The sequence below is a fragment of the Dermacentor silvarum genome, chromosome 2 (assembly GCF_013339745.2).
Source record: "Dermacentor silvarum isolate Dsil-2018 chromosome 2, BIME_Dsil_1.4, whole genome shotgun sequence".
Lineage (NCBI taxonomy): Eukaryota > Metazoa > Arthropoda > Arachnida > Ixodida > Ixodidae > Dermacentor > Dermacentor silvarum.
Window position 1 is genome coordinate 9127086 of NC_051155.1, and position 12585 is coordinate 9139670.

Below are 12585 nucleotides of genomic sequence, written 5' to 3' on the forward strand. Positions count from 1 at the left end.
GCTCTATATACCCCCACATTATCCTTTACACAAGCATGAATTTCAATCATTTATAGATGAATTACCGGAACCTTACCTCGTTCTTGGCGATTTCAATGCACACAGCAGCTTGTGGGGCGACACGCGTATCGATGCGCGAGGACGCCTAATCGAACAATTTCTTTTCTCCTCTGGTGCGTGTCTCCTGAATAAGAAGGAACCCACCTACTACAATCTTGCAAACAAAACATTTTCTTCCATTGATCTCAGTGTGGCTTCCCCGTCTATATTTCCTGAACTTAAATGGGAAGTTATAAAAAATCCTTACGGGAGTGACCACTTTCCCATACTGCTGAGATCACCACTACAAAACGAACCTGCACCACAGGCTTCCCGGTGGAAGTTCGATAAGGCAGATTGGGAGAAATCCGAAAGTCTTACGAGTAGTATCTTGTGGTCTGACTTATCTTCGATGGGAATTGATGCTGCTGTCGAGTATCTCACATCCTTCATAGTCGATGCCGCTTCTGAATGTATACCAGAAATGAGTGGTGCGACCTGCAAACGCCGTGTCCCATGGTGGAACGAGGAATGTCGGAACGCTCGTAGGAAACAGAACAAAGCGTGGGGGTTGCTACGCGACTCCCCAACTGCGGAGAATCTTGTAAATTTTAAGAAAATTAAATCGGAGGGCAGAAGAACGCGCCGACAGGCCAGGAGAGAAAGTTGGAAGAAGTTTTTATCAGGCATAAACTCGTATACAGACGAGGGCAGAGTCTGGAAGAAAGTTAATAAGATAAAAGGGCTACAAACTTATTCACTCCCGTTGGTAAACACACAAGGCGACACTCTGGAAGACCAAGCTAACTGCCTAGGAGCACATTTTCAACAAGTGGCCAGCTCATCTCATTATTCCCAAACATTTAAAAGGCACAAGGCTACAATAGAAAAACAGAAACTAGAAAGAAAATGTACTGGAAACGAAGCATACAACCAGCCATTCTGTATTGCTGAACTGTATGCATCACTTAGTTGTTGCAACAAGTCTGCGCCAGGCTCTGACCGCATAGCTTATCAAATGCTGAAACACCTTCTCCATGAAACAAAGAAAACTCTCCTCACCCTATACAATGCTATATGGACCTCCGGCAAGATCCCCTCTGCCTGGAAAGAGGCCATTGTCGTTCCTATACTGAAGCAGGGCAAGGACCCATCGTCTGCTTCGAGTTACCGCCCTATAGCACTAACAAGCTGCCTCTGCAAACTGTTTGAAAAAATGATAAACCGCCGACTAATACATTTCCTCGAATCAAACAAACTGCTTGACCCGTATCAATGCGGGTTTCGAGAAGGACGATCCACCGCCGACCATTTGATACGTATTGAGACGCAAATTCGAGAAGCTTTTGTCCGTAAACAGTTCTTTCTCTCTGTATTCCTTGATATAGAAAAAGCCTACGATACCACCTGGCGGTTTGGAATACTTAGAGACCTCTCACACGTTGGTATACGTGGTTGCATGTTAAATGTCATCGAAAGTTATTTATCTAATCGCACATTCCGTGTTCGTGTGGGAAATGCTGTATCAAGACCATTTGTGCAGGAAACCGGAGTGCCACAGGGCGGGGTGCTCAGTTGCACTCTCTTCATCGTAAAAATGAGCTCCTTGCGTCTGTATATCCCAAGAAACATGTTTTATTCTGCATACGTCGATGATGTACAGATAGGTTTCGCCTCGTGCAACCTCGCAGTCTGTGAGCGGCAGATTCAGCTTGGTCTGAACAAGGTGTCTAATTGGGCAGATGAGAATGGATTTAGCCTTAACCCACAAAAGACCACCTGCGTCCTGTTCTCCAGAAAGAGGGGTCTGCACCCCGATCCTGACATTGAGTTGCAGGGAAAACGATGTGGCCGTAAAAACAGAGCATAAGTTTTTAGGTGTGATTTTAGATGCGAAGCTAACATTTGTGGCACACATACAGTATGTAAGAAACAAGTGCATGAAAACAATGAATATTCTAAAAGTATTGTCACGCACCGCTTGGGGTAGTGACACAAAGTGTCTTTTGAATTTGTATAAGAGCCTCATACTCACAAGACTAGATTACGGCGCCATAGTGTACCATTCTGCTACACCAAGCGTCCTAAGGATGCTGGATCCTGTACACCACCTAGGCATCCGCATAGCCACTGGTGCCTTCAGGACAAGTCCTGTGGCAAGCCTGTATGTAGAGGCAGACATGTGGTCGCTTGACATGCAACGTTCGTACCTAAGCCTCACCTATTTCATGAAAGTTAATTCGAACTCGGAACACCCGTCCTTCTCAACCGTAAATGACATGACCAGTGCCACACTCTTTAATAACCGGCCGACAGCAAGAGATCCCTTCTCAGTACGTCTAAGGAAAATTAGTGAACAAATCGATATCCCACTACCTGGAAATACTCTGATGGCCCCAGCAAAGCCAGTGCCACCGTGGCAGTGGCAGCTCATAGAGTGTGATACCTCATTTGTAGAGGTCACGAAAGACGCTCCAGAGGCACATATCCGAATGCATTTTCTGGAAATTCAGTCCAAGTACTCGTCCTGCACTCAGTTCTACACTGACGCTTCCAAGTCACATGCAGGGGTATCTTATGCGGTAGTCGGACCATCGTTCTCAGAGTCCGATGTACTGCACCCGGAAACAAGCATTTTTACGGCTGAGGCCTATGCACTTTTATCGGCTGTGAAGAGTATAGGCAAATCAAAACTGAAAAGATCAATAATATTTACAGACTCCCTAAGCGTCGTAAAAGCCCTCATGACTCTACATAAACACAAAAACCCTGTACTCATTGAACTGTATTCTGCTCTGTGCAAAGCATACATGTCTAACCAGCATATTATTTTGTGCTGGGTGCCTGGCCATAGAGGCATCGAGGGCAATGTTCTGGCTGATCAAATGGCCACATCAACTACATCGCGAGCCCTTAACCCTACCGCTTCTATCCCTGCCACAGATCTCAAGCCCTACTTGAGAAAGAAACTTCGAAGCCACTGGCAGCGCTTGTGGGATGCCGAAACGAACAATAAGCTCCACTTAGTTAAGCCACAGATTGGCCCGTGGCATCCTGTTACGAAAATACGAAGAACTAATGTCCTATTCTCTCGTTTGAGAATAGGACATACATATGGCACCCACAATTTTCTATTAACTGGAAATGACCCGCCAACCTGTGGTAGATGTGGAGAGAGGCTTACCGTGCTACACGTGCTCGTGGAGTGCAGGGAAGCCGAAAGAGAGAGAAAAAGACACTTCCCTTTAGCGTACCAGTGCCGTCTCCCTCTCCACCCTGCTATGTTCCTTGGCGACGAACCTCTGTTTAGCACTAAAGCTGTTCTGGATTTTCTGAGCGATGTTGTACTGCATGTTATTTGTCCAATAGTTTCGTAGCGCGTCCTCTCTTCAGAGAGATGTCGCCGCGACAGTAGTTTTGCATAGCACGCGCCTCCAGGCCCTTACGTTTTCAAAGGGTCTGTCAAGGCAGTAGTGCTTTTTAAAAAGATTTGTCTGTGATATATTTTCGCCTATCGTCATTATCTTGCAATTTGTTCTTTCGTGATCATAGTGCACCTCATTAGCCATTGCCATAATTTTATTACATATACATTTTACGCATTTTACAGCGATTGTTTTTAGGCCCTTTTACAGCCACGACACATCTACCTTTCGCAATTCATTGCTCCATTGTCAACTCATGAACACTGGCCTGGCGCTCTTTGCATATCTGGCCCTTGCGCCATTAAACACCATACATCATCATCATTCCTTAATATGCGAATCACTATTTTTGCAGCTAACTACCGCACACGTCTTCCCTTTATCGTTTCACATTTTGCAGCATGAATTGGGCACAGTGCATTAGCGAACACCCACTTGCATTTCTGACAGCTGATCACATGCAGGGCAGCAGCAGTAGTGGTTTTGTATTCGTGAGATTTCGCTGAGGCAACGTATGGCGCGGCTCCGAAAGCGTTATCTCGTTCCTCTAGAGCAAACTGCTCCGCGAAAAGGGTCAATAGTAGGCGACACACTATGTTCTCATCGGGAGTGCAAGTGATGCTCATTACTCCACTCATTTTGTGGTAAATAGGCTTAGATCTCAGACACCTTTTATGTAATAAATATGTCATACTTCACAACATAAAGGTACAAGACCTAATTGTACATTGCATTACATGGTGTGTACCAGCATAACCTTCTTTCATACGCACTACTTTTTGGTTGCCTTCGTAGCATTGCTTGCTATGTACGGCACGGAGTATAGTCTGTTGAATGTGAAGGTGCAGATTCTGTGCGCAGAACTCTGCTCGCTGCCGTTTTTTGAGAGCGTCACATGGGGCAGCTTGCTGGACCAGGAGCCGCCTTTTGTGCCAAGCCCAGACAACGACACCGACACTGGTTACTTTGATGGTAAGTGCGTTTTCAGTTGTCCACGAAGAGTTAGGTGCCTTTGCTCACTTCAGTCAAGTGACATGTTATTGTGGTTAAAAGGAACGTTAAAGGGACCCTGAAACGATTTTGACGAGCTTGTATAAACGTACTGTCATTAGGGTAGATCCTTCATTAATTGACACATTGAAGCACTCCGCGTAAAGCGTGAAATTTATTATAAGGTTTTAAAGATGTGCATTGCTGCTGATTGCAGTGGCACCGCTCTCCAGAGTTTTCAGCCGCCCTGTTACAAGCTACGTAGCTGGCGCTTGTGACGTCAGTAGACGAGCTATCCAATTGGCTACCCAGGTTCCATTCTTCAATAATTCTTCCAACTTTATGGTGAACAAATCTTGTTTGTAATAATTGGAGTGTTGCTAAATTTGTTTCTTCAAAAAAAAGTAACAGAAAGAGAATACACAATGACAATTTATCACTGCACTCAACACTTCCAGCACACGGCAAGTGATGCCTCACTTTTTAATGTGTCTATTTCAAGAGGGCTGCTTCATCAATATCATCATCATCATCAGCCAGTGCAGTACGAAGGCTTCTCCCTGTGATCTCCAATTACACGCCGCCTCACGCTCTTCACGAATTCCAGCAAACAAACAATTGTTTGTTTTGTTAATACTGTTACGCGAAGGACGAGTCAGTAAGACTACCAACTATTTACAACAGTGGTTGCAGTGCTGAGCGGTTAGATTCACAGCGCGAGCCCAGCTCCTTCTTCCTCTTCTTTTCTCGAGTGATGGCGCCTGCGTGCCTCGTTCAAATAACCAAATACCACACACGTGTAGCAATACTATTTATATTTAGCAGACATCAAAAAAAGAGCCCGAAACTGAAACTTTCACGTCCTCATGTGTGAAACGAGGTCTGTTCCCTCGATTGGTGAGCTGAACGAGGCACGTTCTTTATGTTTGGTGGAAGTAAAGGCTGAGTTATGTATGAGCTGTAGGCAAAGTGGGTGGGTGATCGCGACGTTTGCAATAAGTTACGCATGCAAGTGCTCTGGAGCATTGCGTGCTTTTTTTTACACGTAGCGCAAGATTTAGCCCGCTGCCTTCGCAGAACTAAAAGTGCCACTGAGATCAAATTGAGGGGAACACTATGGCAAATCTGTATGGAGAATCCCACGTCTTCGCACTGCGTGTAATGCGAAGACGTAGGTTCATGTCTTACCTGCAGCCAGTTAATTTTTCATCTACTTTCATTTCCATTAATTTATCATTTCTTTAATCAGGGTGCGTACAGGTCCTTGAAATCCTTGAAAACCCTTGAATTTGAAAAGTGCATTTTCAAGGCCCTTAAAAGTCCTGGAATTTTTTTCCGTCCTTGAAAATCCTTGAATTTTGTGAGCAATGCACTCTGATATTGACAGTGCGACCTCCTTTCTGTTGTAGATCGGCGTCGATCTGACAATTAAACTCCCCATGTTCGAAACAATACGCCGGCGCGAGTACACATGGTTCGGTTTTGCAGAACTGCACTGAAAAAATAAAAGGCTTCACCGCATCAAACCGCAAACGGAGCGAGAGACCCGTGCTGCGCATCGGTGCTGCATCGGCTGGCAGTGTTTACGCTGCTTTCCTCACCCTATCGTTCGTTTCACTCCTCGCCCGTTGGTCTGCCTTTTCCCACTTTCACTCCTGCGCGCGAGGTGAAGCTAGTGAAGCTAAAGAGAGCTATAGTGGAGCAACTTTACCACTGATGTTCAGTGCCTTTGGGTGGAGGTTTGTTATAATATCATTTATGATAATATAAGTGTAGTAACATTACCGTATTTTCTGTTCTATAAGTCGCACCTTTGTATAAGACGCACCCCCCTCAAAACGGCGAGTTTTTCTGGAGAGAAAGCACACGCATATAAGTCGCACCGGTATACAAGACGCACCTGTTCTTTCGGTAGGCGATTTAAAAAAAGTCGCAGTTTCGCCCGAAAGGCGAAGCATCAATTGCAATAGCAAATTAGTAAAGAGCTATTCAGAGTAGGGATAGTAGTTTTATCGGCTGCATAAACTTGGACACATCCGCTTACTAACTGAATTAACAAGCGTGGTGTCAGCGCGCACAAGCAAACATGAATAGATCACACCGAATGACTGCAGACAACGACGGTCAAAACGCTGGCAGCAATCGCAGCCGCCGCAGCGGGCAAGGTTCGTGCGGTCTATCGCTTCAATGGAAACTGAGCGGCAGATGCACAGCGCATACAAAGGTCAGAGCCGTGTGCTCCGGCACCTTCGCCTTTGCAGCCGGAGCACAGCATAGCCCCGCCTCCCTCCCTCCCATACCCCCACGGCCTTTCGCGCGACGTTCGCGTTTGCTTTCGGCCGTGCGTTCGCTCTCCGTTATAGCGCGCGCGTCCCCCACGCGCTTTCGCTCGCACATACGGCGCGCGGCGACGATTTTATCGCCCTTGGAATCTATACGGAACCTCACGGTGACGCCGACGGCAGAAATCTGGTTGAAGTGTCCATATAATTCCACTCCAGGTGCATTTCTGCTGTCGTGGTTCCGTGTAAAGTCCAATGGCGATAGCATCGTCCCCGCGCCCCATATGTACATGCTGTATGTACAAGTGAAAGCGTGCGACGGTGAGCCGAATAGCGCACAAGGAAGGAAAAGCAGGAAGGCTGCCCGGGAGGCAAATGTAGTGTTGCGCCCGGGAGGGAGGAGGGGCTGCCTGTACTCTCGTAGCAACTGCGTAGTTTGCGCAGCGGCGTGCGCCGTATCTTGACTGCGATCCGCAGATGCGACGACTTCGGGGTCGATCGGCTGCGGTCGGCCTACCGCCACATGCGTTGCTGCTCCATCCTCCTCGCATGGCGCTCGGGAACTCGATCACAAGAACCTGGCACCTCGATAGCGCGCACAGAACCCGTAGCAATTAAGTCAACCAGCGCACTTCGTTTGGCCATAACATCGGATCCGATTTTAACGGCAGTTTTTCCGAAAAAAAAAAAGAACGTACATAGGTCACACCGTTCTATAAGACGCACCGACGAAAAATTAAGAAAAAAAGCACGCGTCTTATACACCGGAAAATACGGTATGCTGAATGTTTTGGAAATGTTATAGATGAACCAACCCAGCTAATACTGCAGAAGCATGAGCAGCTGTTGTGAGTGTTCGTTGTGTTGACTTTTGATATTGCGGACTTGAGAAATGATTAAGACAAGGCATGTTTTGCAAATTGCAATATACATCTGTTTGTTATAATTTAATGGATGTGTAGCAAGACTACACCGAATGGTTTGGAAATGTTCGGTAAACTTTCCAAGTTAATACTGGAGAAGTCAGAGTATAGCTGTTGGAAGCATTCGTTGGGTTTTGCGAACTATTTCTTTGGTAGTGTTGTGAACTTGCAAAGTGATCAAGGCTAGACATTATTAACGTCATTGGGATATGCATTTATTTCTTTTTATTTTAGTGCAATAACCCTATGCTGAATGTTATGAATGTTTTTGGTAATTTATCCAGCCTGTACTGGAGAATCTCAACCGCTGTTGTAAGCGTTAATTTTGTGTTAACTTATCAAGGCTAGACACTTTTATTGTAATTGTGATGTACATTTATTTATTGTAAGTGCAATAAAGCTAGTCATTTTTGGGAATGTTAGAATAAAGAAATCCTACTTTGGATGCCGCTTTGAGTCCTTCAGGGTGTCTACCAAGTTGACATTTTCAGATTCCCTGAGTTTTCCAGGTTTTCCCTGAGTGATTTTGCTAAATTCCCTGAGTGAAACGGAACTTTCTTTTACATCAAGATGGGCTGACACCATGTTGCCTGATGCTGTCACTCTTTAGCAAGCATGTTAAAAAAATGTGAAGCATCAATTGCGATAGCAAATTAGTAGAGAGCTATACGGAGTAAGGATAGTAGTTTTATCGATCAGCTGTATAAACTTAGACATGCAGCAGCACCAGCAATGCGCCGAACTGTTGTCGACGCCGTCGGCGTTTTGCCCGCGTTCGCACCGAACGCGCACGGCGCTGGTGACTGTTGCCTGTGCCTCTGGGGGCGGCTCGGAAGTTTTCGACGAGATCCGAACGGGACACTTGTCGAGCAGCGTCCGAAGTCTTTACCACCTTCTCGCCTCACCACATTTTTATATAAATACGCATTTGGTGGCGCAGCTAAACGTCGCCTCCCCTCCCTCCCTCCATTACCACAGCTTTCGTTCCCTTTCAATTAAATTACAGCTAATTTAGGGACGAGCGAATAGTGGATTTGAGGTTCGAAGCGAGTAGTGATTTGGTCAAATAATTTCGAATCGAATAGTTTGAACAGTATATATCACATATATTACAGTAAAACCTAGTTAATTCGAATTTCACGGGATTGAAAAAAAAAATGTCCGTATTATCAGGGTATGCCGAAAACAATAAGCAAATGCTTATTACGTCAGCACGATTTTATTAGTATAATGTATGAGCAAATCCTTTCGCTATTTAGCACAAAAGCAGTGCGGAAGCTGCAATTCTCGTCATCTCGTGACTGATTAGCTCTCGCAGCGGCGATTGAGGCCTCGCGACTTCCTTCGCAGCACGTCTGCGGCGCGCGCCATCATTTCCGACACGCTTTGCACTACCGCGCGCACATCTCGATAATTTTTTCGCCAGTAAGCTCACAGCCAACGTATCGCACGTCCATCGTGATGTAGCCGGTGCGCTTCATCCTCGACAGCTTTGCCCCGAGTCAAACCGAAACAACTGCTTGTCACAACCGCGGCCGCTATCGACACGATTATGAACGGCGACTTTGCCCACGATAGCGGCAAAAACGCCCGCGTCATGCCGCGAGCGGCAGCGCATCATGACGCGCGCGGCAAAAGCGGCAGGAATCGGGGGTTTTACGGCTTGCCGAGGGTGCCGAGAGCGACGAGGGTGACGTCACGGAGCCAATGGCAAACGGACCTCCGGCGCTCCGCGCTATCAATCTACGATTGTCGTCTCTCGCGGTTCTATAGAGGGATTTCTGGACGCTGTCCGATCGTACCCTTTTCGCTCACGGTGATTCCGCGTTCCGAGAGCGCGCGAGATCATATCGCGCTGCCGCGCGGCGAGACGCGATGGCCACGGTGGACTTCGCGGCAAGGCGCTGACGCGCGGCAACTTGCCGCTAGTGTGACCATACCCGGCCGACGCACGCACCGAGTCAGAACGAAACTACCGTTCACTGCAACAACTTCAGACGAAATCGCGGTCGTTATCTATACGATCATGGATGGCCACTAGCAGTAGCGCACCCAGTATCTCTGCCAGGAGGGGGGGGGGGGGGGGGGGTGACAGCTTGTGAATACCATCTAAACAGCACTAATTTCGATTTCTTCACGGGAAATTAATTGTAAAAAAAATGCGCTTTTTGCGAGTGTGCAGACGATTGCGCGTCTTACATCTTAGTTGCAGCACTCAAATGCGTAAGGAAAGAAAAGGGGTTAAACAAAAGTGGGGGTTAAGTCGGCCTCAAGGGGGGGGGGGGGGGGGGGGTTGCAACCCCCGAATACGCGCCACTGGCCACTAGGCAGCTCTTTAGGCACGCGGCCGACGTGCGCATTGAGTCAAAACGAAACTAAACGAAACCGCTGCGAAAGAAACCGCGGCATGATGATGGGTGGCGACTATGAAATCCCGCGGCCAACGCGTTGTTATGCGCGGCGGTAAACGCAATAAAGGCACAAATAGGCACGAAGCGTTGCGTCGTTGCTGTCATTCGCGTACGATTTCCGCTGCTGACTATGACCATGCGGACTCCGCCGCTTCGTTTCGGTTGTGCGCTAGCGCCGTTTCTGCTCTTCTGCGTCGCACATTTCAGGCTCTTTAATGCAAAAACATATAGCCTTCGAGATTTATGGTTGATGTATGGCAGCCATGACGCGAAGCAAAGCCTCCGAGATTTGCACTGACCGTCCGTGGCTTTTGGCTGCCTATTCGGGACCGCTGAATAATTCGAAAATATTGAATCCATGAATTCGAATCGAAGCGAATAACGAACATAGAATTATTCAATGAAATATTCGACAATACCCTATATTCGCCCATCCCTACAGTAATTTTCCCTGATAGAGGCATAAATTCCCTGAGTTTTCCCCGAGTTTTTCCAGAATATTCAAAATCCCTGAGAATTCCCTGTTTTCCCGGTTGGTAGACACCCTGGTCCTTGAAAAACCTGTGGAAGGTTCTGGAAAGTCGTGGAATATCCTTGAATTTTTGCCTTGGAAACCTGTACGAACCCTGTTTAATTCAATTAATAAGTACAAGTAATTTCCCCTATGCTGTCCTTGCTGTCGTTGTTTGTTGGCTTCTTATGAGTAATAAAAATTGGGCTCTCGGTTTCCTTTATTTTCATTAATTACACTATACAGTAAGAGACGGACAAAAATGTCTAGCAAAATTTATGGCTAATAATTTGTTGTCCCAAAAACACATTTCATCATCAGAATAAACACATCAGAAACGCTTGAGCAGCTGCTGTGAGAAGAGGCATGCAGCCATAACGAAATCACGACTGCATGCCCCCCGTGTACGAGAATACGCAAGCCGCAAAGAAAACCTATTAGTATCTCTGAACTTCAACTGTACAGGGCTATATCTAAGCTACCGGAAACACGATAGCGGCGGCCATAAAAAGAAACTGCTTCTCCTCCATGCACCCCCTGGAGGTAGCAGAAAACGCACGTGTGACCACATAAGCGAGCGCTCTGATGTAAACAAGTCGAGTTGTGCGCATCTGTGAGTTGAAACGCAATTTCAAATGACTTTGTGCAACTTCACGGAGATGGCAACACCTCTCAACAACGAGTGGTGTTGAATATGCACACAAAATCAAACGCAAGATTGATGCTGTACATGTACGTAAAAAACTGTGCGGGACTGATCAGCGGCACTGCAGATGTACGGAGATGGCAACACCTTTCAACAACCAGTGGTGTTGAATATGCACACAAAATCAAATGCAAGATTGATGCTGTACATGTACGGCAAAAATCCTCAAACGGTCAACATAATCTCGATATGTGCAGGCAAAGTCGCAGGCAAGCTAGTCGTATGCGGGCAACGTTTTAATGTGGTTTAATTACCGACAACTGAAATTCTTATTGCAACTGCTCAAAAGAAACAGCCGCTGGAAACTGGATTATAATTCTGCAAGTTCGCACGAATGTGCCGTCTTTCTTTTTTGATGTTTTAGCACGTTCCTTTCCCGTGCAGCACGCAACCAGATGCAGCACCTGCAGCTCTCCAGCTTTGGCAGCTAGCCTCGTCCGCCACCACACCCTCGTCTAGTACTGGCTTGCCAGCTTTTGGACACGTACCGCATGGTGCATCGCCGATTTTAGTGTGTTTTATTTTGGTTCGTCACTTTTATTCATTCTTATCTAATAAAAATGTCACCCTTATTGGGGAATGAGTCACGCCTGATCAGCCGTCTCTGTATGATTGCTGTCTCTGGTTGCCTCACATTGAGAGTTGTCTGTACAGAATCAATGATCCTTGGCAGTGGTGGGAATGCAGCGCCAATCTGTGCCGACTGGAATTTGTTGCTCCATGCTGCTCTAAAAGGTTCTTTTTAATCCACTGGCATCCTGAAGGTACTTGACGCACTTTCCGGAGGCGATGTATGTATGGTTAGTGCATCAGGCTGCTGCGCCGAGGTAACGGGGTTCGAAACCAACCATCAGACCAACTTGTGCCACTGAGTCATATGTGCAGCTCTTCAACGAAGCTCTTTCATGCCGACGTGGGTCACTGTAGGCGCAGGACTGGGTAGGCACCGCTGTTCAAAGGTACTCTTTCATGCTGACTTAGAGCAACGTGCCACTCGGTCTGTGCTGGTCTTCAATGAACCTCTTTTTTATGCCAACTTGGGTCACTGTGCATGTGCCACTCTTCAATGAACGTCTTTGATGACAACTTTGGTGAGTATGTATGCACCACTCGGCAAAGATTCCTTAGCTTTCTCCAATGCCAAGCCGAATCGAACCCACGTCACAAGGGCAGCAACCGGACGCATTAGCAGGCTGTGTGTCGCTCTTCCACTCTCCAAGTTGGGCCACCGAGTGCGTAGCAAGTGAGGGAACAATTCTCGGCGTTTGTAGGCACGCCATGCTTCTTGTCTCGAGGCC

At 46.9% G+C, this 12585-nt stretch overlaps 1 protein-coding gene across 5 annotated transcripts in view; it reads left to right on the forward strand.

Moving 5' to 3' along the window:
- The window catches only part of LOC119441305 (serine/threonine-protein kinase greatwall), a 273862-nt gene extending 261981 nt beyond the window's left edge, over window positions 1-11881 (forward strand). For 4 of the 5 annotated variants that reach the window (XM_037705927.2, XM_049661143.1, XM_037705928.2 and 1 more), the window contains 2 exons: window positions 4326-4436; window positions 11672-11881. In XM_037705927.2, the coding sequence (XP_037561855.1) occupies window positions 4326-4436; window positions 11672-11718 (158 nt within the window). In that variant the 3' untranslated portion in view covers window positions 11719-11881. Of the gene's footprint in view, window positions 1-4312; window positions 4437-11671 lie in introns of all 5 variants that reach the window. The other variant, XR_007465401.1, reaches the window with a different exon arrangement.
- Window positions 11882-12585: the final 704 nt, after the last annotated feature.